We start from the raw sequence: 25,958 nt of genomic DNA, 5'->3' as shown, positions 1-25,958 counted from the left end.
CTCACACCTCCAGTCTGCACAAGAGCTGTGCTCTGGGAATGCTGTCTTTAATGCAGTTTCAGAATTTGAGGAATAGCTGAATGCAATGATTAGGACAAGAAAAGCCACAAAATCATTTGCGAATGTAGTACAATGAGAAAAGGAAGGAAACAAAAACGTTAACAGCGTTGAGTTGGGAATGGCTGATGTTGCCTTCATCAGATGATAATGAATTTTCCAAATTATTTATAAATAAGCCTGCTTTGCTTTTAAAATGAGTAAAACAAAGCTCCTAATAGAGATGATGAAATACCAAAGTCTAAGGCTGACAAAAACTTAGCATAACAGCCCGCAGGCCGCTGGCCTCATTTGTCAAAAACCCCAAGTGACGTGCCATTGCCGGATGAAATTTCTTGGAACTTCACTTTGACTAGATCCCTCCTGTGCTCAAACCTGGTGCAGCTTCCTATTCCCGCCCCTCTACCCCAATCAAGTGGGAACCCTTGCAGCTCTGTGGCCACCCCCGCCTCCCTGCATTAGAGGTGCTCCTTCGAGTGTTTGTGTCTCCCACGAGAGAGGAACTTCCAGAGGCAGAGCACTGAATGCTTCTCTAATGCTGTTTCTCAAACTTGGGTTAAAATCCAAACAGGTGTCTCACTACTCAGAGCTTTAGGATTCCAAATCCTCAAATTCCATTTTGGATCACTTTTTACTGGAGGTGGTCAGTGTCACTTGTATATCAGCCCAAACGTTTGATAAACATATCCCTCTTTGAAGCTACTACAGAATCATCTACTTTTCTTTGTTCCTAATTCATGCAACAAAGAGCTGGACCACTGCAATTGCATTCTTAAGAAGCACTAAGAAGGGGAGTGCTTCTTAGTGAGAAGCTGGAATAAAGAGTAAATTCAGAAGCTGTTTTGTAAAGCCCACAGGGAGGTTCAGGACTGGACTGGCATCCACTGTGAGGTTTAGGGGATACTGGGAATTATTTTCCAGAATCCACAGCCTTTTAACCCAATGCTTCTTGGAGTCTAAAGTGATCTCTGTTAGAGAAAGTGGGTTATGGGGAGCTAAACAACACTTCTGAGGCCCTAAACAGGGCAAATTACCTTCATTGGGTTTAGGGTTGAAATGCTGAGAACAGACCCAGTTTGGGGTCTTTGGGGCTAGTCAGTGTAAATAACCCCTTGGTCCATACCCTATGCCTCTCTGACATACGTGGATGGAAGACCCTCCAGGCACTGTCATCTCTGGGTCAACTAAGGACCTACTGTAGGGCCTGGAAGGTAGGGGTCTGAGAAGACATGATCTGAAGTCAGGTCTGTCTCCAGAAGGATGGCAGAAGCCCCGAACCGCAAATCTATTTACTGAAGAACCTAGAGGAGCCACGCAATTCATCTGTTTGCTTTTTATATCTCCTTCCCTTGCCAATGAGTATAACCCATGTGTGCACAGAACCAAATACACACCCACACACTCACAGAATACATGTGCCACTGAGCAAGCAGGTGGTGTGACATTCCAACATAGGCGACCTATTGCCAGAGTTATTTTTAACACATATTTTTCTTACTCCGAATCTCACTTACTAACTGATCCCAGGTAAGTCTCTTAACCTCTTTGGGCCTCAGTTTCCTCATTTGTATAAGGGAGAGAATCACTATTTTAAGAATCAGAGCTGATGTGTGTAAAGCTTCTAGTCTTTGGGAAGCTTCATGGGTTAAATATTATTAAGCATGAAATGTAAAGGAGTTAGACACCATAAACACTCAATGTAAGGTATCATTACTATCATTACTATTTCCTTTCAAGCTCATGCGCGCCTATTAAGTAACTCCTGGAAGACTCTTCCACAGTATCTTTGGATGCTAACTCAGCTCAATTGCTGGCCACTTGTGTGCCTTTGCACAAGTCACTTCATCTCTGAGCCTGATCTCCAGAGGGATGGGGACCTGGCCACTTTCTCCCACTAAAGAAGTTATGATTCAAAGAACAATTCCTCTGCAGTCTCATGTTTGCAAGCATGTACTAGATGGTTCCAGGGAGATCTTGGTAATGCATACTTCCAACGAAGATACTTGTTTCTTCCTGATAGGCAAGTTATCTGCAGTCATCCACATTACTTGGAGGGGATTACTTAATGAAGCAGTTTCTTTTTTCTGCTTCGATGCTGTGTCTGCACCAAGACTGTATTCTCCTTGAGCACAGAGACTTGGTCTCGCCCTCCATAGGTCCTCAGTATTCATGCACAGTTATAGGACATCCCCCCCTAATCAAGGGGAGAGGAATATCTGTTAACAGGGAACCATCATTTGTGGACACCTTCTACTATCAACCTAGTAATGAATCACTCACTTTCAAAATGCAAAACAGTGTTTGTGTATCTAAATTTGAGTTCAGAGGTTGCAAAATTCTCCACAGGTCAACTCTTTTAAGTTTTGTTTGATCTGCCTACATAATGCTCTAAAAATTTCTTAGTTGATTCAACCTTTCAAAATTGGGAGATTTGGCATAAAATACCTAGATTTTGGCTTCTACGGAATAAGTGGAAGATCTGACAATGAACTGGGCCTAAATAATCAGCAGTAGCTGAAGAATAGCTGCCCTTTTTAGTGCTCTCTGGCTCACTATGGTTTCTACCACTTCTCAGGGCTTTCCAGAACTATCTCTGAATCTAGCTGCTCATCATTAACCTTCAAAACTTAGTAATTAACTCTTGGTTTGCCTGCATCTGTGCTGTACATTTAAACTCATGTGTTTTACATGAAGCAAAAGGAGAGACAGACCTGACCAAAGTTTGCAAATACGTACTACATGGTTCTGAGGAGATCTATATGATGCATGCTTCCAAAGAAGATACTTATTTTTTTCAGACAGGCAAGTTATCTATTCCTTCATGAGAGTCAGAGCAAAGAGATAAATCTCATGTCACTTATTAAAGCAAACTGATGCAGAAGAAGTAAATAGCAGCCCAAAAGGCAGAAAAGCAATTTTAAAAAAATTAATAAATGATGAGACTATTAACAGCACAGGAAAAGGGTCTGCTCTTTTTCCTTCTCTTTAATATGATTTTTACCTTAAACACTGTGTCCCTTTAGGAAAGGGAAGAAAAGTTAATAAAGGAACCTATCACTCAAACTTAATTTTTAGTATGGCAAATAAACTGCTTTAATGAAAGGGCTGAAATTCCCAGGTTTGCACATTAAATTTTCATTTGTCATAGAGAATAGAAATTATTGATTCAGCCGTGGCATCACGCATTTTGGATCCTACGGAAGCCCACGTTACTGCTGGGTGCAAATGTGTTGGCAGCAGTTTGATGCCGGGTGAGCACAGGGTGGGTGAGGGGGTGGGGAAAGGGATACAGAGAAGGGAAGAAGGCAGATTGATTCCTCACAGAAAGAAAATAATCAATGTTCCTTGTCTCTAAGATCCACTGAGACAAAGCACTGCTCCTGGTGGCACTGTGGGCCAGGGAGTACATTCTGAGGTCAGAAAAGCCGGGTCCACTCAGCCTTTGGGGAATCCCCAGCAGCTTCATGGACTATGTTATTTATAAAAAGCAGAATGGATGGCTGAGAATTTGATCTTAAGCTCTTGGGGTGGCTTGGGTTTTAAGAAAACTAGAGGAAAGAAAAGTACCTTTCTCAGTTCAAGTTAGGGAAGAACAAATGCCTGACATTCTAATGCTGAACTGGATAACAGAGAAAAATCAGTCAAACCCACAAATACAGCTATCAACCTGGTGTGGCCTCATCCAAGAGTCATCTCAAAGCATTGAAAATAGGTATGTTTTTCCTTCAAAGAAATCAACACTCCTGCCTCTCAGAGGATACTCCATAATTATACAACTCTCGGTTATTTCCCCCTCAGAGAACTCACAGGGACTGATTCTAAGCTGAGACTGAGGCAACCTGAATCAAGCCCGTTTTGGGGTCTTTGTAAAGAACAGACTGTATGAGATCCGGAAAGCAATCGTCTTTAGAAATAAGCTAAATGAAATTCCAAAAGTGGAGTGGCTTAAAGGAAAGGAAAGAAGGAAAGAAAGAGGGAAGGCAGAAAGGAAAGAAGGAAGGAAGAGTAGAAAAGAAAAAATAGATAACCACATAATACATTCACAGAAGAGAAGGTTTCTGTTTTGTGTTTTGTTTTGATTAACTCCCAGCTAAGATTATCTTACACCAGGTAGTCTCCTTATCCATCTGGATGTTAGAAAAGTAGTCTGTTGAACTAAAAAGTTCTGATTTTGTGTTTTCAGATGCTAAGAGCTGGTGCCATCTATAGATTTCCATTCTGGGAGAGGTTTCTCTTTTGTCCTACTTTGCGTCAGACCTGCTGTCGTGAGGATAAGAGTGCCCAGGAGACACCTCTTTGTGGTTTAATAGGCTATGAAGGATGGGACTCATTAATCGGCTGGCAGCTGCCCCCAAACAGGAATCTGCCCGTAGGTAGGGGAAGAAGGGAAAGGGAGGCTGACGAGGAGGCAGGCTCCATCCAGGAGACCACCACTGACTGTCAAGGGTCAGCAGCCAAAAGCAAACAGCAGCACCTTCTCAAGGATCCCCTCAGGGTGAAACTTGAACCGGGAGCATGACAATCCAGCCACAGAAACCTCAGTCTGGAGGAGCAGACTCTGCATAACTGGATTTTTTTTTTTTTTTTTTTTTTTTACTTAAAACAACCCCTCTTGAGATATCACCTACCAGTCTGATTATTTCTGGATTGCTAGAATGTTACTTTTCCTGTCATCCCTTTACTATGTTCCCAGATGTTATTATGCACCCATCCCTATTATACCAGTGTGTTTCTTTATAACTGATTCTTCCTTTTCAAGTCTTGTTTAAGAGAGTCCGCTTTACCTGTGGGTAAAGCCAAGCTGTTTGGCCTAGCATGTGAGGCCCCTGCCCACCTCCCATCCTCATCTTCATCGTCTTCTCACTGAGTCTCAGGTCACAGAGTTCTGTATGTCATTCCCCACTCACAATGTATATATACATTTTCACAGCTTTGCATGTGGTGTTACCTCCACCTAGAGCAGCTTCTCCCTTGGCTTTGCTCTGACCATCTTTGCAGGCTTGGGCTCCCTGGCCTTCTTGATGTGGGTCATCCCTGGCATCTTACCTGCTCCCTGGATAGGAAGTCCCGTAGCTTGTGGTCCCCTCCTTCTACTCAGCTCTCACCTTGTTCTTATGTAATGATCTGTGTCCCTCCTTTAGTACAGTAGATAGTAAGTGTCCTTTGAAAAAATGAAGAAGCCACTGCCAGCTCCCTCATAGCCTGGATTTATTAGATCAAAGGATGAAATTTAACCAGTGTCTCCTAAAAAAAGAGGCATATGACATATAACCTCTTACCTTTATGGTTTTGGTCTGGAGTCTGAGTCCATTTAAAGTGTTGATGGCTTTCTCTGCATCCTTTGGGTCAATATAGTTAACGAATCCATACCCTAAACTCTGTCCTGTGGAGACATGTTTTAAGAGAGAGAGAGAGAGAGAGCTCATTATCTTGATAGAGGTAAAACTTCCCATTGCAATGTGTCAAAACCCTCTAGTATATGGTTCCTTTTATACCAGGGTTTACTCTCAGGTTGAAGAAGTTTCTATTTCTTTTATCTCTCACTCTGGCCAGGCTTTAAACTCATAGGAGCTGCCCTAGCTGGGAATTCATAAGTTCCCCTACATCCACACCACATATACATCATATACCCACAAGTGTCCATTTAATTGGGAAGAGGCGGGGCAGGGAAGTACAAAGAAAGAAGGTGTGGTCTGTTAGAAGAGATTTGAACTGGAGTCCTGGGGTTTTCCCCAGGATTTAAGCTGTGTGACTCTGAATTTATTTAATCTCCTGCTTCCCCCCACCCCCCGATATTTCTTCTCTGCAGATAACAGCACTTGCACAGACAGGTGTGAGAGAGTTAATGAGATATTGAATCTGAAATAAATGCCTACCTGGAACATAGTAGCTGCTCAACAAAAGACAGCTCTGCTATGTTCAGACCTGTAAAATTGGGGCAAGTGCTGGATGCAGTGGCTGTGTCTGCTGCCTCTGCCATGTCAGCCACGCCCACACTTGGAAGACCCGTAGCAAGATCCAAGTAGCAAAGACTGGAGACATTTATAATGAAGGCATGGCCTGAATTTAAAGCAATTGCTACAAATCATTCATTGCCCTCATCATCCACCCAGCTTAAGAACAATAAAAAGGGGAGGTGGCTTGATTGGAAGGAACTGGGGAGCACTTAACACAATGGGAAGGGTGCAAATGAGTTCTGCAAAAAGGATTTAGCTACTTTAGGTGAAGATGGCATCAACTTGTCTGAAACGAGCAGTAGCAAGTGACAGGGCTCCCCCCTAAGTGAAATAAAAATAATGTGCTTGCGATCGTGCCACTGATTATAAATAGTCCATCAGCTCTGCCATGTGTCATCAGTCAGAAATATCATTAGGAAACTTTACATTTTCTGACATACCCTTTAAGAAATACAGAGCTTTGGGTGGCTGCACAACCAGCTTGAACTTCCCAGGCAATGTTATTGATTTGTGGGCGGCAGCAGAGCCAAAGGGAAGGAAAATGACAGGACATCACATGTCAGGAAAGACTGATTATATAAAGCTCTCTTTGGAGTACCGAGGCCAGGGCTGGGAGACAATACAGCAAAAAGTCTGCCATGTCCTGGTGACAGGAGCCCATTTCAGCAGCCAAAAAATCTTTCCAACAGCTTCTGTTTTGCTGGTAAATGTCTGTGTTTATGTTGGTTGTAGGAGGGAACCTGGGAAAACAAGTTGGGTTCCGGATCAGAAAATAGGTGACTTTGTTATTCTTTATAGGGTGGAAGTAAAGAGAATCAGGAGGAAATTCAACTGAATTTTGTCCCTAAAATGGGAAACCTAAAATGACAATACATTAGGATATTCCTTCTGTTTTGGAATAACAAGTTTAGAATAGGAAAGATAGGGGCAAACTTTGCCAGATATGCCTTCACCAGCCAGAATTAGTAACTGAAGAAGGGGAGAGAATGTGGAGCACCCTGTAGCTGGGTCCCTTCTCTTACTATGTTGTGTGTGGTATGTGAGCCACGTGTGTACAAGCGGCGTGTGCATGCACATGCCAGTGCTCAGGCACACACATTCACACACATGCACAGGAAAGTAAGAATTAGAGAAAGAGCTGTGTGTGTGAGAATTACAAGACCCTGCCACATGTTCTGAGAAAATTTTTTTGCAAATCCAAAAATACATGAGACTAATTCATTGGCTTAAAAATATCATTTATCCTAAATTCAGCTTCACCTCATCAAGCCTAGCTAAATTCACCTAATTAAATTTATTTTCATCATGCAAATTTATCAGTCCTATTTACCATGTATATAAGAGAAGCCTTAACAATTGCTGTAAAATATTCTTACAGTTATTTCTTTTAAACAGTCATGCACCAAGTTGAGGGGCTTTAAAAGGCATTTTAAAAGCAATAATCTCAGTGACAAACCTTATGTATGAGTACTAGGAAACAGGTCAGACAAAGTCAATCTATTCAACTAAATTTAATTTGTATAAAATTAAAATGAAATATGGAAAATATAGACAAAACACTCACCACTTAACTGCAAGCGATTCATGACTCACGGTACTGATGAAATACATGTGGAGGAATTTATCGTGCCTACTAGTGGTGCATGTTCCCTGAGATACTTTCTTTCCAATTATTTATATATTTATGGAAATCTTAAGTATATATAGTGGCTATAATTTTGTATTCTATATTTTATCTTTATTTTAGGGCTCTGCTTCAAGAGGAAGGAAAACACACTTGGATTCTAGGAAGGTTCTGTAGGTCAAGTGAAGGAAAGACACTTGCCCAGCAAGATACCTCATATCTACCAACCTGTCTGTATGGTTGCAAACCCACCATCTCCTTAGTACCTGACTGCAGTGAGCACAACTGTGCTATCATCACCTGCTTTAGGTTTAGAGAGAGATTGCACTTAACGTCAAGAACAAAGGTGCTTTGGGGAAAACTAAAAAACCAGATGAACATCATTTCAGAATGGAAGCGGAAAAAAGATCAGAGAGTCTCCTTGATATAAGATAACGAACTGCAAACTCAAAAACAGGGCACTGCCATGGACGGAGGAGCCTAGTAGGCTGCAGTCCATGGGGTCGCTAAGGGTCAGACATGACTGAGTGCCTTCACTTTCACTTTTCACTTTCACGCATTGGAGAAGGAAATGGCAACCCACTCCAGTGTTCTTGCCTGGAGAATCCCAGGGACGGGGGAGCCTGGTGGGCTGCCGTCTATGGGGTCGCACAGAGTCGGACACGACTGAAGCGACTTAGCAGCAGCGGCAGCGGCAGCAGCAGCAGCAGTAGCAGCAGCAGCACTGAACAGGAGGAGGAGCCAGGTGGAAAGGCTTGCCTGTGAATTGAAAGCTATGAGATGAACTGGCAACACAATGAAACTACCTGTGGTTAGCTTAGTTCATGAACAAGTTTCATTTGTGTGCTTCTTGCCATCATAGAAGGAATACAGCTAAATCTAATAAAAAAATACTCGATGGATCTAAGCATATCCTTAAAAAAAAAAAAAAAAACTCTAGAGAGAATTAAATCCCTTAGGTAGAAAATACAAAAAACCCAAGCCTCATTTCTTTCAGAAACTTTTTAGTAATGGGCGGGGGGTGGGGGGGAACGGGGAGTAAAATGAGGAAGAAGTTTATGTTTTAATTTTGGTGGCCATATATTGGTGATGGGTTTTTGATTTGCACTTCTGTATTTAAATTGTACATAGTACGTAGAAAAATATGGAAAATACACATTCACAAAGAATATCAATACTATTTCCATGAGGACCAAGAGAGTCACCATACTGGGAAAGCCCAGGATAATCAATCTGGAGCCTAGAGCATCCCAGAAATAGATAAAGTTTCCTTCTTCTTTTTCCCTAATAACTGCATCATCTCCCTTTATCAACGGTAGCAAGATCTGACCATACAGGTATGGTGACAGTACTTTCAGAACATAAAATTAAACTTTTTTTGCTCCCAGTTTATGCTGCTGCTGTTTAGTCACTAGGTCGTGTCTGACTCTTTGCAACCCCATGGACTGTAGTCTGCCAGGTTCCTCTGACCCTGGGATTTCTCAGGCAAGAATACTGGAGTGAGTTGCCATTTCCTCCTCCAGAGGCTCTCCTGGACCCAGGGATTGAACCAGCTTGGCAGACGGAGTCTTTACTGCTGAGCCACCTGGAAAGCCCCAAATAAAGACTACCTCCAACATTTAGAAACTATAGTGACTGCCTGGCTCCTTGATGCCCAGGATAACCCTTTCCTGTGACCCGTCCTTACTAATCCTTAATAGGCTGACCAGCAGGCTTGGATGAGAGGCCTCAGTGACCATGAATGGGCAAGAAAGGCATTCTTGGCAGTTTGGGATGGAAACTTAAAATTAGAATGCAATTTTGAAGAGAAAACTGTTACACATAATGGCTACATTTTTGAGGCGCTTCAGTGTATTTTGGATTAAACAGATTCTTGTTTTTAACAAGCTTTTCTTAAATCTGAACCTGAATACTTCTATTTTTAAAACTGTGCACATGTGCACATACACATAAAAGACATGCCGTGTCCTTGTATTACGATGTGGCATTCTCTCTCTTCTGTTGTAATTCTATACCTAACTTCTCTCCTTAGAAACAACACTTCTCCCTACAAGATCTAGTTTATAAAGTCTGCATACTTGAACACAGTAGGTACTCAACAGATGTCTGAGAAGGGGAAGAATGAATACATACCTTTGTATTAATTCTCCATTGCTGGAAGTATATAACCAGAATATGTTTATGTTTGGCAGGAGAATAGCATGAGAGTGTCTGAGAGGGGAATTCATTTAGTATTTGTGTCAAAGGGAGAACAGGACAACAAGCTGACACCAGGGACTGGAAAAAAACAACAACCAGAAACAAAACATGTCCTGGTGGGTTCCCCTCCAGCACAGATCAGGTGAACAGTAAAGCCCATCCCTGCCCACCTTTCCATAGAGATCCTGAGTTTCCAAAGTGCTTTCCCACCCATTTTGTCGCATTTGATTCTCACAGCAACCCTGTGGGAGAGAGAATCATCATTACCAGTTGTGGAAATGGAAGCTCTGAGCGAACGGTGATTTGCTGGAAACTGAAGCTCTGAGGAAACAGCACTTTGCTCTACTCTTTCTGAATAGCTGAAACTAAGTCTTAATCAGGGGATGGCAAACTGTTTTACGTTTAGGGTGACAGACTAAATATTTTAGGATTGGTGGGTCCTCTGCTCTGTCATGACAATCCTGCCATCGTACCATGAAGGCAGCCACGTAGAATGTGTAAACTGAGAAGCATGATGGAGTGTCAATAAAACTTTATGTAGAAAAATAGGCTGCTGCTGCTGCTGCTGCTAAGTTGCTTCAGTCATGTCCGACTCTGTGCGACCCCAGAGACGGCAGCCCACCAGGCTCCTCCGTCCCTGGGGTTCTCCAGGCAAGAACACTGGAGTGGGTTGCCATTTCCTTCTCCAGTGCAGGAAAGTGAAAAGTGAAAGGGAAGTCACTGAGTCGTGTCCAACTCTCAGCGACCCCATGGACTACAGCCCACCAGGCTCCTCCGTCCATGGGATTTTCCAAGCAAGAGTACTGGAGTGGGGTGCCATCGCCTTCGGCTTTTGGGCCATAGTTTGCTGACCCCAGGTCCAAATCTTCTGACTGAAAATCCAGCCCCCTTTGCTGTGACTACAGTTACTCCACTGGAACTAAAGTGTTAGTGACTATTCTGAGGCCTGGAAATACCTCTGAAGTTTTTTTGAACCGCCTGAGAAAAAGCAAATTACCTTCAATAGCTTGTGTTAAGCACTTGTATTGTATTCAAACTCTAGGAAGTGTTACCATCACAGCTAAATACAACCCCTAATTTTCCAGTCATTCCAGATAGAAGTTGTTGTCCCTTGCTTTGGGGCCCTAGAGGTTATGACAAGACCCTAAATGTGACATCCTCATGGCTGATGGCAGCAGAAGAGAAGCTGTCTCCTCTCAGGGCTGACTGGAAGGAACCTCAGCATTTCTGCCTGTCAACCTGCACACTTTGCTCTTTCTTTCTCCCAAAACTGTCATTCTCCAGAAACCTGACAGCTACTCCCCTCATCTGCAAAGTCCCCTTGGGGGCAGCCAGGTGGGTAGCTGCTGTTGATAAAAACTTCTGAGTCGAGTAAGGAGTTTTTGTAGATGTTAGAACTCCTAGCTCAGGCTGAAATTCTGTTCTCAAAGCGCATGATAAAAATCCCCAGTCACCTCAAGATCATCTGCATGGCAGTAATCCACATGCTAGGTTCACTGCAGCCAACTCCAAACCCCAGGGCTCCCTCCCTGCCAGTCCTGGGATGACTTTCCCTGCCGTCAGCTGCCTTGAAACCTATCTCAACACACCCTAAAGTGGGTCGGAGAGCTCCAGGGCTATTACTGCATGTATATATGTTAGAGTGTGTGGCCCCAAACTGTACTCGTTGTATATCCTTGGTTAAATCATTTAAGCTTCTCCAGCCTGTTCCCTTATCTGGAAAAACAGGGATAATCCCTTATCCTCACAATCAAAGCATCACTGTGGATTAACTATATTAACATGTGGATGAACAGCAGCTATAATTTATTCAGTGCTGACTCTGTGCCAGGCACCCAGCTAAGTGGCTTACTAAAATTACCTAATTTAATCCTGTGCGAAATGGGTATCATTAAGCCCAATGTGAGGAGGAGGAAAGTGAGGCTAAGAAATGTTCAATAACCTGCTCCAAAGTCAACCAGAAAGTAGGCTTCCAGGCTAGGATTTGAATGAACCCAGGTCTATATGACTTCCAGTTCATACCTTCTCTCCACTGGGTTTGGCTCTGTGCAAAGGCACAGCAGAGTGTCTGACACCAGGCAAGAACTCAAGGGGATGCAAACCCCGTATGTTGGGGACCCTTTTCCTTCCTCACAATGACTGGGATGCTTTGAGATTCTAGAGCAGCCATGGCTCTGCTCCTTCCCATCCCACCTCTGTGGTTGTTTCCACGTGTCGGACAGTCTGGGTCTTGGGTTTTCTACTGCAGATTCAGTGTTGGCAGAGCCAACTAATCAGAGGATTTATCTTCTCTTGGTAGTTCACACAATCCCCTCAAATTAAGTATGGTTTAAAGTCTTGTTCCTCTAAGTGTGATCCTTGTACCAGCATCACTGGCCTCACTGGGTGCTTGTAAGAAATGCAGCTTCAGCTTATTGCTGCATGACCCTCGCTAAGTTAAATGAACCTCCCCATACCCTGGATTCTGAGAAAACAACACATCTAACCATAGTCATGGGGAAGGGAAGCTCTGATTGGACTGTGGCCCGCTAGGCTTCTCTGTCCATGGAATTTCCCAGGCAAGAATCCTGGAGCTGGTTGCCACTTCCTTCCCCAGGGAATCTTCCAGACTCAGGGATTAAACCCATGTCTCCTGCATTGCAGGCAGATTCTTTACTGCTGAGCTACCTGGGAAGCCCCTATGATAGGAAAGCTCTCAGGATTCCTTAATATGTGTTATTTCTTTTCATTCTCAGATTTTGCATTCTTACATTGCCCCCCTTTTTGCTGTGGTAATCTCATCTGTAAAATGGACTTATATTTTTTCATGGTTTTATTAGGACTATTGAGAGTGATAATGCATGTGAAACACCTAGTATATAGCAGATGCTCAATAGGGCTTCCCTGGTGGCTCGGATGATAAAAAAATCTGCCTGCAATGCAGGAGACCCAGGTTCTATCCTTGGGTCAGGAAGATGCCCTGGAGGAGGAAATGGCAGCCCACTCCAGCATTCTTGCTGGGAAAATCCCATGGACAGAGGAGCCTGGAGGGCTACAGTCCATGGAATCGCAAAGGGTCACACAGGACTGAGGGACTAACATTTTCACAATAGGTTCTGGTTCCTTTCCTTTTTGCTCCCATGCCCTAGTAGACACTGCCTTCACCGATGTCTCTGAGGATGCTGTCTCCCGAATGAGACCCCAACCTCCTCAAAGGTGTAGAATATTTCTGATGCTTTACTTTCACTTTGGAGCACATACCATGTAATAGGTACGTAAATTCTACACTTAACTGACACCTAATACATGCCAGATACTACAAGTGGGCCCACAGTGACCAAAAAATTGTTCTTGCCTTCAGGGAACTTGTCTCACTCCCTCATTCCTAATCAGAATATCAATTCACTGATAGCAGAAACCAAGTCTTTTTGGTTCTCTGCTATGCTCCCAGAGGATGGTGGTAAGAGATATGGAACCGGAATTCATGAGACACATTTGAAAGCTCTGTGGGCTTTAATACTGAAGGAGAGAAAATTCTAGAGGTGCAAAGCCTCTTCCAATACTTGAAAGGCTGCAATGGGAAGGCAGGGGTAGACTTGCTACATGGGCTACCAGGGGAGAGAATGAGGATCAGGCAACAGAAGAAAGCTAGAGAGTAGACTTTCGCCTTGATAAGAGGAAGAACTTTCTCCCAATGATTTTATAAAGATATAGGCTGTCTTGTGAGGTGGTAAGTACTCCATGACTAAAACTATGCTAACAGAGGCCAGGTCAACATTTTATCAGGAGATGTTGCAGCAGTTAGCAAAATCAACTCATAAGATCCCTTCTAATGCTAAGACACAAAGCTTCTAAGTTATATTTATTTGAGACCCCATGTCCATAGTTTACCCTGATTTTCTAACTGAGAAAATAAAAATAATAGAGAATATTTATTAAGCACATACTGTGGGCTAAGCACTTTACATATATTATTATCTAAATCTTTATAATGTCTGAAGCAGGCATTTCCATCCTTGTTTTACAGAAGGGGAAACTGAGGCCTCAAAAAGAGAAGCAATACACCAGGGTTATTTGGCTGGAGAATAGTAGCCAGATTCATCTGATTCCAGAGCCTGTACCATTCTGCTGCGCCTTGATTTCTTGAATATGTGCTTATTTGTGTGTTAAACATTTGCCCTGACAAAGCACAGTGTGCCTGAGACTTCAAGAGAGCTGGGATTTTCTAGGACTATCTTCAAATCCTCATTCTTTCCATTTAATTCCCATATATACCCCAAAGCATTCCATTCCCATCTTCTACACTGACTGTGTCTCTCAAACTGGACCTGGTATGTCATAGAATGACAGTCTTGGAAAAGACTTCACTATCAATCCTCTTGAGTCTCCTACAAATGCAGCACCAGAGGACCAAGCAAGAAGCAAGTAGTTCACGGCCTAGTAAGAAAATCAGAACTGTGAATCAACGACTATAGGAGAGTGTGGCTAAGTGTTATGATGGAGAGAAGGTGAGAGGATTTTCTACAAGATATATATGAGCTGAGACTAATTGGAAAAGATTGATACAAGATAGCCAGGCAATAGACAGACAAGAGCATTCCAGGAGGAGGGGACAGTTTGAGCATCTACTCCTTGAGGAGAGAAGACTGCTACTCAGTTTATAACTATCACTTCCAGGAGGTCAATACTGTTGATATCAACCTGAACTGACAATATCGACTCTAAGTTGAGTGCTCAGATGTATATAAGAGATCTGCCCATAGTCTGGCACAGATTCAGGAGCCATTTAGACATCTGAAATTTTGAGTGCCTCAGTTCTCTGCCAACAACAAGCACTATTAAAAAAGGACAGAACCCAGCCTTTCCTCTTCTGATTTCCCAAAGTATTTAAAATTACATTGAAGCAGTACTTGGTTATTTCCAGAGGCTACATTCTGGCTTCCTAAGAAGATGTGATTTCCCAGTTGAGAACTCATCATGTGACATCAAGATGAAAACAAGCAAAGCACTTGGTCCACAGTGGACTTTCAATATAAACTTGTCAAACTAACTGTGTTTCTCAAAGGACCCTAAGCTCCTTAGGACAGGGATACAGGTCTTATTAATCTTGGTATAACCAATGCCTGGCACATAGTAGGCTTTCAATAAGTCTGTGTTGAATGACTAAATGAATGCATGAATTCAATAAGCAAGTAAATAGTAACAAAATAGATATCATTTTTTTTGAGGGCTTACTATGTGTTAGTCACTGTACTGAGTGCTTAATTTTTTTCCCCAAGCTTTATAGAGGCATAATTTGACAAATAAGCTTGTAAGATAAAGCATACATCATGATGATTTGATATGTGTATACATTGTGAAAGGACTCCTCCCATCTAGTTTATCAACACATATTTATCTTTTTCGATGGTAAGAACATTTAAATTCTACCTGACGGCTTTATTTATATCATCTCTTTTGCTCCCTAAAACAATCCTACAAGGTAGGCATGATCACTGCCATTTACCATTGAGAAGACTGATATCCAGAGGCCTCAGATCCCAAGACACAAGTTCATCTGTGTGGACTCACACAGGCTTTCAACAGAGTTTTCTGACTTCAGAGACAATATCAACCAAACTGTTCAAGTAGATGAAAACTACTACCTCTGCTACTTGGGTAAGGTACATGGAAATTCAGAGTATATATATGATGATTTCCAGGAGTCCCCAAAGCAAGAAGGACCAGCTACAAAGTATACTATTTCATAAAGAAAGACAATCAACCAACTCTCAAAGGAATTTTTTTTTTTTTGTTAATTTACCCTTTTGGTTTATCCTATAAAGTTGTCACTGTTTAGTCGCTCAGTGATGTCTGACTCTTTGTGCCAGGCTCCTCAGTCCATGGGATTTTCCAGGCAAGAGTACTGGAATGGGTTGCCATTTTCTTCTCCATGGGATATTCCTGACCCAGGGATCAAACTCAGGTCTCCTGCACTGCGGACAGATGCTTTACTGTCTGAGCCACCAGGGAAGCCCATCCTATACAATTAGTTGTTCCAAACAGATCTTCAAACATACTTTTCAATAATAAGCCTCAATAAATTCATCAGGTAGAATTTAAGAACTAACCTAAACCTTATTTTTCTTCTGTGTGTTCAAGAAAGAAAGGCAATTCATAGGATAAAAAGCCAGTATCAAGAACTTAGACTTAAAAAAAAAAAAAAGGGAAAAAATATTCTAGGTAATGTATGGGAGAAAATAGAAGCTTTAATGACAACTATCTTACTTTCAGCATTTATCACACAGAAAGAAGTGTTCAGACTGATGACCCTGGGGCAATAAAAGATTCTTAATAGAAGCAACATTAAATTAATTTATGTTCAGAATATTCTTACAGACAGGAAAGAATACTCACATCTTTAAATATTTTTTAACAAGGGTCGAAAAAAAAAAAAGAGAGAGAGAATTTGGCAAACTCCCAGCTAGCCAGAGAGACGAACTAGAATTCTTCATTCTTGGTTGGCTTACTCTTACATGACACAGAGATCAGACAGACAAGACTTTCCCCCTAGAATGAATGTGAACCAGCTGGTGATTTCAGAAATGCAGCTAATATCAGCGGAGAGTTTAGCGACAAAGGAAGAAGAGGTAGAAAAAGTTATCAGGTTAATACAAATTATATACACTGTAATCAGCCTTTGGGCAAAATGAGATTGTCTTTGGGTGAAATGTCTGTGGAAGAAAGGAATTGCTGTATTTAGGCACTAAGACAATGGCTTTCGAAACTCCCATCAGACACTATTCTTAAAAAGGGCAGGGGGAGGTTTCTGATGTCATGTTGGGATTTAAATTAATCGAGATAAGTTACGTGAGAGGGCTTGGTAAAAGGGAGAGGCTTCATAAATATTAACTGAATATAAATCTATTAAAATTTCCTTTATTCGAAGTAAAAGAAAATTCATAGCTCCCAACAAAGGAAGTGAGATAAATAATTGTCTGTGAAGAGATAAGTCAACATGTCAAATATGACTTGGAGAAGAACTTTATGGGAAAACCTTTGTCAGTGTGTCTTTTCGAACTAAGTGCCTGGGGTTCTCTGGCCTTGGACTTACCACTAATAGCTGTGGGGAACTCCCTATCCCTATCATCAAACAGTTCATTGATAGCAAAGTGCCATCAGGAAGCTCATGACCATGGTCTTAAAGTTCAGTTTGGTTCCAACAAATGTTATAAACGAAAGAAATTCCCCAGATGCATGAAAAAGAAGAGAAATAAGAAGCAAAGGTCTATTTTTCCTTTTCTTCACCATTCGGCTTATAGGTAGAAGTAAGACAAAATAAAGAAATAAATGCTTGATGCTTTTGAACTGTGGTTCAAAAACTGATGATGCTTTTGAATTATGGCGTTGGAGAAGACTCTTGAGAGTCCCTTGGACAGCAAAGAGTTCAAACCAGTCAATCCTAAAGGAAATCAGTCCTGATTTTCATTGGAAGGACTGATGCTGAAGCTGAAGCTCCAATCTTTTGGCCACTTGATGTGAAGAACTGGCTCCTTGGAAAAGACCCTCATGGTGGGAAAGGAGGAGAAGGGGATGACAGAGGATGAGATGGTTGGATGGCATCACCGACCTAATGGACATGAGTTTGAGCAAGTTCCGGGAATTGGTGATGCACAGGGAAGCCTGGCATGCTGCAGTCCATGGGGTTGCAAAGAGTCAGGCATGACTGAGCAACTGAACTGAAGTGAAAGATGCCAAATACCTGGGAGAGGTGAAAATGAAGGCGTACCTGGGATGCGTGTGAGGATCACCAAATGTAAACATTTTCTAATAACTCAGCTCTTTTGAGCAATGGAAAATGAAATGTCATCCTGACAATCAGGAGACCAAAAGAATCCATAATGTAAATAATTTCCAGAACATATCTAGTACGCAATAATTTTCAACAAAAATGCTGAGTATGTGATGGAACTTTGCTGGTGCTTGAAAGATGGACCCATGTGACATCATTTTCTGTTCCTCCTGGGTGTTGGTAAGACTTTCCTGGGTCACCGGGGCCTCCACTTGCCCATCCCCATGCAGTAGATGACCCCACCTCTTTCTTAACAAAAGAAATGAGGTCATCAGGTAGTAACTGGCCCAAGTGTCTTCTTCCCTTCTACCTTAAGGAGCTCCATTTCTTCCTCTTGGTTTAGAATGTACATTCCACAAAATGTTGGAGAAGAAAAGCTTCTTTGGGTAAAGCTACATATTATATACCATTCTTTTTAAGATTTATAGTACACAGGAGCACAGACTTAGAGAAGTAGTGATAAAAAGAAACCCCTTCCTAACTTGGTTTACTTCAGTTTCCAAAACTCATGCAATCACATAAACTATTTTTTTTTAAAATAAATTACCTATTAAATACCTTTGGGAAAGAAGTTTAGACAGAATTCCCAAATGAACATTACTCTTTGACTGAATTCAAGATATAATTAACCTAAAGTTGGGGGTGTGGACATTGACAATTCCTGAGATACCAGAAGGGCTAGCAGAAAACATGGAGACCAAGCCAGAGATTACGTCTAAGGTCTCTTTTCACTGTGATAGTCCATGATCCTGTTTCTCAGAAGACATCACACAGACTTGCTTCTGGGATAATCTAGACAGGACATAAATGCACAGTGGGGAGAAGATCAGACATCTGTGTATAGATTTTCATGTCAGCACACACTGTACATCCTGGAGAAGGAAATGGCAACCCATTCCAGTATTCTTGCCTGGGAAATCCCAGGGACAGAGGAGCCTGGCAGGCCGCAGCCCACAGGGTTGCAAAGAGTCGGACACGACTTCGAGACTGAGCACACACTGTGCAAGTCTGGTTCTAGCTTGCTACCCATCAATAGTTGGCATGCAACGGGTTCAAGGAGTTTCACTAGGAGAACCAAAGATCCAGGAGAAAAACAAAACACAAGCGTGACTACATGGGCCCTCAAGCAGGAGTACACACTTATAGGTATGTATACACAGGCACACATGTGAACACTATCTATACCTTACTAAGTAGGCTATCTGCTAACTAACTATCTATACCCTACTAACTAGGCACACTTAGAGAAGTCGAGTATTGTAGATAAAAACAGGGGCTTTGGAGTCAAATAAACATGGCTTCAATTTTTCTCTGCCTTTTAGAAGCTGTGTGACCTAGGACAAGTTACTTAACCTTTCTGAGTCTGTTTCCTCACCCGTTTAATAGGACAAATAATACATATACCTCACAGAACTGCTGTAAGAATTATAACAATATGTCAGGTGCTGTTTTGGGTGTTTTACATATACTGATGCTCACCACAATCCTATCACTATCCCTATTTTACAAATGAGAAAACTGAGGCACAGAAAGGATGAAAATTTGCCAGTTATACAGCTAGTAAGGGCTTCCCTGGTGGCTCAGATGGTAAAGAATCCACCTGCAATGCAGAAGACCTGGGTTCAATCCCTGGATCAAGAAGATGCCCTGAAGAAGGGAATGGCTGCCCACTCTAGTATTCTTGCCTGGAGAATTCCATGGACAGAGAAGCCTGGCGGTCTACAGTCCATGGGGTTGCAAAGAGTTGGACATGACTGCAAGACTAACACTTTTAACTTTCAGGTAGTGAGGCTGGGATACAAGCATAGGCAGCTAGCTCTTAATCACTAGGCCCTCCTGCCTCATACAATCCTGGATTATAGTAGGTCCATGATATTTCCCTGGAAGACAGAGACACACATACTCAAATATATAAACACCTTACACCTCCTCTTCCTCTCTAGCTTTTCAGATCTGCTGTTTTTGTCATTAATTTATTACACGATGCAGTTCAAGTGGGCAGCATGCAGACATCAGCTTCCCAAACACAAGGATCCTGTGTGGCTGCTCAAGGAACAGAAGAACAAATCCAACCCTGAGAAATGTTAGTTCATTCTGAACGATGACTCACAGCCGCTATTTTCACAAACAGCCTGCTAATTAAACTTTCTTATGAACTCTGCTAACCAATTTTTCCAATGCATGGAGAAAAATCATTCATTATAGACCGGAATCCAAAATCTAATATTAAAGCACAAGTAGGATCTGTGGCATTGTAATTTGATCAGCTTGAGCATTAATAACAGTTACACACTGATGTCTGAAAGAGGTAATCAGCTTTTGTTGAGATGTACGTAGATAACTGAAGAAAACATCTGGACTAGAAAGCAAAGCTAGCTTATCACAGGGGTTTTAGTATTTACTTTACCCTCAGATCCCCTGCTTACAGTAGCCTATCTTCTGGGTGACCGCAGTAATATCCTGAATTGGTGTAGCTCTTTAACTACTTATGGACACATTAGAAGCTCATCTGATGTCACAACAGATGGCAAGGTGGAAAGAGCCAGTGTCATCCCCATTTTATGCACAACATATAATGAGGCACTGAGGTACTGAATGGCCCAGAGCTAGAGCTAGAATAAGAACCTGGTGACTCCTTCCGGTTCCTCATGCTGCCACTCATAAAAGCTGGTCTGATTTTTAAATAATTCTCAGAAACCATCCTGACATTTTCCAACACTGAACTAAAGGTGTTCATTTATAATCTTCCCGAGCCACTAAAACTGCTGTGCATTATTACTGTAGTTATCTCTGAGGCTTACCAGGATCATCCTACACAGCCACATTCACGACTCAGGATGAAACAGCAGAATACAAGGAACCCTCTCTGTGAAGGTCTTCTGACCCAACTGGCCACAGCATGTAGTCAGACAGACACAGGTACACAGCTTGATCACCTGCCAAGTGTGTGACTTCAGGTCAGTCATTTTAAACTTTCTGAGCCTCAGTCTTCTCATCTGAAAAATGGGGCCACCATTACCTCTTGTGGGCAAGGCCAGGATTAAATGAGATAACAGAGTAGCTGGCATCTAACAGTACTTAATAAATCTAAGTTCCTGTTCCATTCTTTGGCCTTCTCACACCCTGTGTCCTACTTGCTCCTTGGAATAACATGCTGAGGACTGAACCAGAACAGAAATCCACTTTTACACTCCTCTCCACTCCTCTCCCTTATCTGTCTGCTGGCCCAGTGGTAGAACCCTTGGAGAGAAGCGGGAAGGAGTTATGAAATAGAAGGGGCCCCTCCCATTTATTGCTTTAGTTTACAAGTGTCTTCATGTGGCATTTGGTTTGAACTCACAAGTACTGTTCAAAGAAGGTAGAGTAAAGATTTATCTTTATATTGTATATTGAGAATGGAGGTCTAGGTGAATACAGTGACCTCTGCAAGGACATGCCCACTTCTACTAAGTGTGTGTGTGGGGGGAGGGGGTTGTGGTACAGAAGTTTGACATCTGTCCCACCTTTGGTTAGTCCAATGCATTGCATCTGGTTTTCTTTTTTCTGGCATCTGGTGTTTTGACCAGAAAGTGCGTGTGTGTGTGTGTGTGTGTGTGTGTGTGTGTGTGTGTGTGTCTGTGTGTGTGTGTGTCTGTGTGTGTATGTGTGTTGGGGACTGTAGAGTTCTTGGGTAGTGCTCATTTCTTTTGTAGTTAAAGGGTGGTCTGTCTCACTGCGAAGGCTCTGCTGACAGGTGAGGGCCACCGGGGAAAGAAAAGGCAGCTGAGGACTGATTGCAGTTTCCAGGATCAGTACCTGGAAGTGAGGCTGACATTTTTTTTCCTGTTTATTACCCAGCTCAGGGTCCTGGATGATGGGGAACCTGACAGAACTTAGTATAGGAACCCTCCCCAGGGAGATGGGCGCAGAGGTCTGATGCCCAACCCTGGGATGCAAAGGGGACAGAGTGACTGCAAAGACTCAGAAGCCACCTGTATCTCAGTTCAGGGCAGCAGGCAAGGAAGCCTGCTTCAACTGTCTATACCTTTTATTAATGAAAACAGGGGCTCCACTCAGGCAGCTTCTCTGTTGGATGCCTGCCCCAGCCATAAAAAACAAGTCTATCAATTCAACATGGATTTAATTTGAAAAAAGGAAAACTATATGTATGTGATTTCAGGCTTCATACCTGAACCTATAGGATAACTGGCAACAGTCTTCATGATCAGAGGCTCTAGTGAGAGTGGTGGGAAGGGAGCGGGGCTGGGATCCTGGTTACCGCTTGAGAATGGGATAAAGGTTGTCATCATCCACATTTCCTTGATGCAAAGAAAACTCAGACTAGGTCATTTTGGTGAGTTGGTCTGTTACTTCTGAGATGAGTCATCTAGCCACAATTAATTTATGAACATTCACTCTGGTCTCCTTTTACCATTCTACTCCTATTTCCCTTCTACCTTATTTATTTATTTTTTAATCTATGGCTATTTAAATTTTAGCCCTTTTCTATCTCATAAGTCAATTCAAATTCTTGTTGGATCAAATGGCATATAAATAAATAAGAAGGCAGAAAGAGGAGGCAGGACAGGAAACAAGCAAGGAAAGGAAAAAAGAGGAAGAAAGGAAAATAAGAAGTCAAGAGTTTCTTCTTTGGGGTGCACTGGTCTTATCTGTAAAGTAAGTATAGACATTGCCGATATTGGGTACTTTAATAGGGTCAGAAGAGGTACTGAGTATAAAAACCTTTGCAAATAAACATGAAAGGCAAATATCAGGGGTTATTAAGTATACCTTTCATGGTCATACCACCGATAAAATTATTTAATCTGATTTGAGATGTTTGTGAAGACAGGCGGCCATAGAAATTAGAGTAATTACCCTAATTAGCTGTATTCCACTCAGTGTAGATTGGGCCCTGTCTCACCAGACATCCAACAACAAAACAACGGCCAAGCAGAAAACCAAACTTATAAATCAGTGCAAAACTGAAGTTTTTGGAAAGAGACTCACTAGAGAACATGACTCTGACCTCAGTGAGAAAAACAGTAATTCCCAAATCACCACGAGAAGCCTGCAACTTGTCCATCTCTCCTGTGTTGCTGCTGCTAAGTCGCCTCAGTCGTTTCCGGCTCTGTGCGACCCCACAGACGGCAGCCCACAAGGCTCCCCTGTCCCTGGGATTCTCCAGGCAAGAACACTGGAGTGGGTTGCCATTTCCTTCTCCAATGCATGCAAGTGAAAAGTGAAAGTGAAGTCGCTCAGTCCTATCCAACTCCTAGCGACCCCATGGACTGCAGCCTAACAGGCTCCTCCATCCATGGGATTTTCCAGGCAAGAGTATTGGAGTGGGGTGCCATTGCCTTCTCCCTCCTGTGTTAGGTCAGGTTATTTATTGGCAAAGTAGAAGGAACACAGACTTTGGAGTCTGACAGACTTGGGTTCAAATCTCAGTTTCACAACTTATTAGCTGTGACCTTAGATAAATTTCTTAACCTCTCTGACCTTATTTCATCAACACAAAGTGGGTACTAACTTTACCCCACAGAGTAGTTCTGACTGTTCTATTCACTATCCCTTGAAGATGTCTCTGAAGCTTGGCTCAGCTGTTTTCTCTGTGTGTACTCATCTCGGATAATCTACTCTCTACCAAGTTCAAGGCTCATTCCTATTTGACACTTGCTCTGAGAACCCCAGCCCACAGTGATCTTTTTCTCCTCTGAACACCCATAGCTGATGTTTTATTCATTTTCATTCAGCAACGGCAGAGTAGTAAGGTAAAAGAAACACCATAGGCTTTGTATTCTCCAGCTGATTCTTTTTTTTTTTTTTTAATAAATTTATTCATTTTAATTGGAGGCTAATTACTTTACAATATTGTAGTGGTTTTGCCATGCATTGATATGAATCCGCCACGGGTGTACATGTGTTCCCCATCCTGAACCCCCTCCCACCTCCCTCCCCATCCCATCCCTCTGGGTCATCCCAGTGCACCAGCCCCGAGCACCCTGTCTCATGCATTGAACCTGGACTGGCGATCCGTTTCACATATGATAACATACATGTTTCAAAGCCATTCTCCCAAATCATCCCACCCTCACCCTCTCCCACAGAATCCAAAATACTGTCCTATACATCTGTGTCTCTTTTGCTGTCTCACATATAGGGTTATCATTACTATCTTTCTAAATTCCATATATATGCATTAGTATACTGTATTGGTGTTTTTCTTTCTGGCTTACCTCACTCTGTATAATAGACTCCAGTTTCATCCACCTCATTAGAACTGATTCAAATGTATTCTTTTTAATGGCTGAGTAATATTCCATTGTATATATATACCACAGCTTTCTTATCCATTTGTCTGCTGATAGACATCTAGGTTGCTTCCATGTCCTGGCTATTGTAAACTGTGCTGTGCAGCTAACTGATTCTTAGCCTTGGCTTTCTGATCTGTAAAATGGAGATAATACCATGGACTGGTACAAAGCTTCAATGAGATAACATGCATAACATGTCTAACCGTAGCTGACACACAGTACTGTGTGCATGTACGCTAAGTCACTTCAGTCGTGTCTGACTCTTTGTGACCCTAGGGCTTCCCTGGTAGCTCACCTGATAAAGAATCCGCCTGCAATGCAGGAGACCCTGGTTCGATTCCCGGGTTGGGAAGATACCTGGAGAAGTGATAGGCTACCCACTCCCAATATTCATGGGCTACCCTGGTGGCTCAGATGGTAAAGAATCTGCCTGCAATGTAGGAGACCTGGGTTCGATCCCTGGGTCAGGAAAATACCCTGGAGAAAGGCATGGAAACCCACTCTAGTTTTCTTGCCTGGAGCATCTCCATGGACAGAGGAGCCTGGTGGGCTACAGCCCATGGGGTTGCAAAGAATCAGACACGACTGAGCGACTAAGCACGGACTGTAACCTTCCAGGCTCCTGTGTCCATGGGATTCTCTAGGCAAGAATACTGGAGTGGGTTGCCATGCGCTCCTTGAGGGGATCTAGCACCATCTGGGAAGGCCTGACACACAGTAGGTACCTCATCAAACCGCCAATTTCATTGTTCTGCTATGAATCCTTTTGCGTTCTCTTTCCAGTGAAATTAACAGCAAGGGTCAGGAAAAGCGAGTTTGGGCTTTGGTGAAAAACAAAACAAACACCCCCTGCCCAACCACTAGGCCCCTCCCACGCCCCCCTGCCCCCCACCCCCAACACACAGAAAACAGCAAATGTGGCACCACCTTTATGCATCACATGGGCTCCCAGCCACTCCCAGACCTGCAGGCTGCTGTAGGGCCCTGTAATTTGTCCTGACTTCCTCTACTCATTGGCCATGCTAGCAGCAACATGTGGGCACAAACTACATCTTATTCTCTTTAGCTTCCTCACAGACTCTGATACAGAATTTAAGAAAAGAGAAGGAAAAGATATAATATTTATTTGGTCTGAGGGAGCAGACATTAAATAAATAAAGTTGGCTGATTGAAAATCTTTCACAAATGTAAAAGCCTTATACAACTATATGGTCTCCATCTGAATTTTATCTTCTCTCCAAACTAGAAATATCTTCTCCCATCAAAGCTCAATTTTGGGACTGTAGGAAAGACAAAAAGGCGACTTAAAGATCTTTAGTTCTGACAAGGAATAAAAGACAGGTAACAAAGTTCATCAGTTAAGAGCAGTACGGGGTGGGGTGGGGGAGAATGAAAAAAATTACCACTATCACAGCTCACAGAAGACAAGAAAAAATGATTTTCCCATTAACACATTTCAGAAAGCACTTTCCTCCTACCCTGAAGCTGATGAATTACATTTTTAGATAATGTATGGAAATTTCAGTTTGACATTACCTTCCTGCTTAGTTCCTAGTCTCAATCAATCAGGTCACCCTATAGAGAAGGGGGGAAGAGAAGTGGAGAGTGAATGTGTGTGTGTGTGTGTGTGTGCGTGTGTGTGTGGTGTGTATGTGTTGGAGGAAGGAGGGGTGGCTGAGTGAACAGGGAATTGGTCTTAGGAACCAAACAGCCAGCTAAAGTACAGAAATAGAAAATCCTTAAAATACTCAGTCCTGATTCACATCCCAGGTAAAAATCCTTTGAGACACCTCTCTTGGGATGTGAGAATACTTTCCTACAGTTATCTGAGTTCGGAAGCAGGACAGAACCATTTGATTTGGAAGGGAAGATGAAGGGAAAGATAGCCAGGGGGCAAAAGGAAACCATACCTGGTCTATAATCCTGCCTATTGCCATCCTGGGAAAAAAATGTGTTGAAAGAAACAGAACGTACCTGCACAAGCTCTAAGCCTCACAGCTCCACTCAATTGCCAA

The 25,958-nt window shown here is 42.5% G+C and overlaps 1 protein-coding gene across 12 annotated transcripts in view; it reads right to left on the bottom strand.

Annotated features, from left to right (window-relative positions):
• Positions 1–25,958, bottom strand: part of ELAVL4 (ELAV like RNA binding protein 4) — a 93,184-nt gene that overhangs the window by 19,498 nt on the left and 47,728 nt on the right. For all 12 annotated transcript variants that reach the window (XM_060400062.1, XM_060400065.1, XM_060400067.1 and 9 more), the window contains exon 3: positions 5,337–5,440. In XM_060400062.1, the coding sequence (XP_060256045.1) occupies positions 5,337–5,440 (104 nt within the window). The remainder of the gene's footprint in view (positions 1–5,336; positions 5,441–25,958) is intronic.

Source organism: Ovis aries, chromosome 1 (genome assembly GCF_016772045.2).
Source record: "Ovis aries strain OAR_USU_Benz2616 breed Rambouillet chromosome 1, ARS-UI_Ramb_v3.0, whole genome shotgun sequence".
NCBI lineage: Eukaryota > Metazoa > Chordata > Mammalia > Artiodactyla > Bovidae > Ovis > Ovis aries.
The sequence above is the reverse complement of the archived record's forward strand: the minus strand, read 5'-3'. Positions and strand labels throughout refer to the sequence as shown.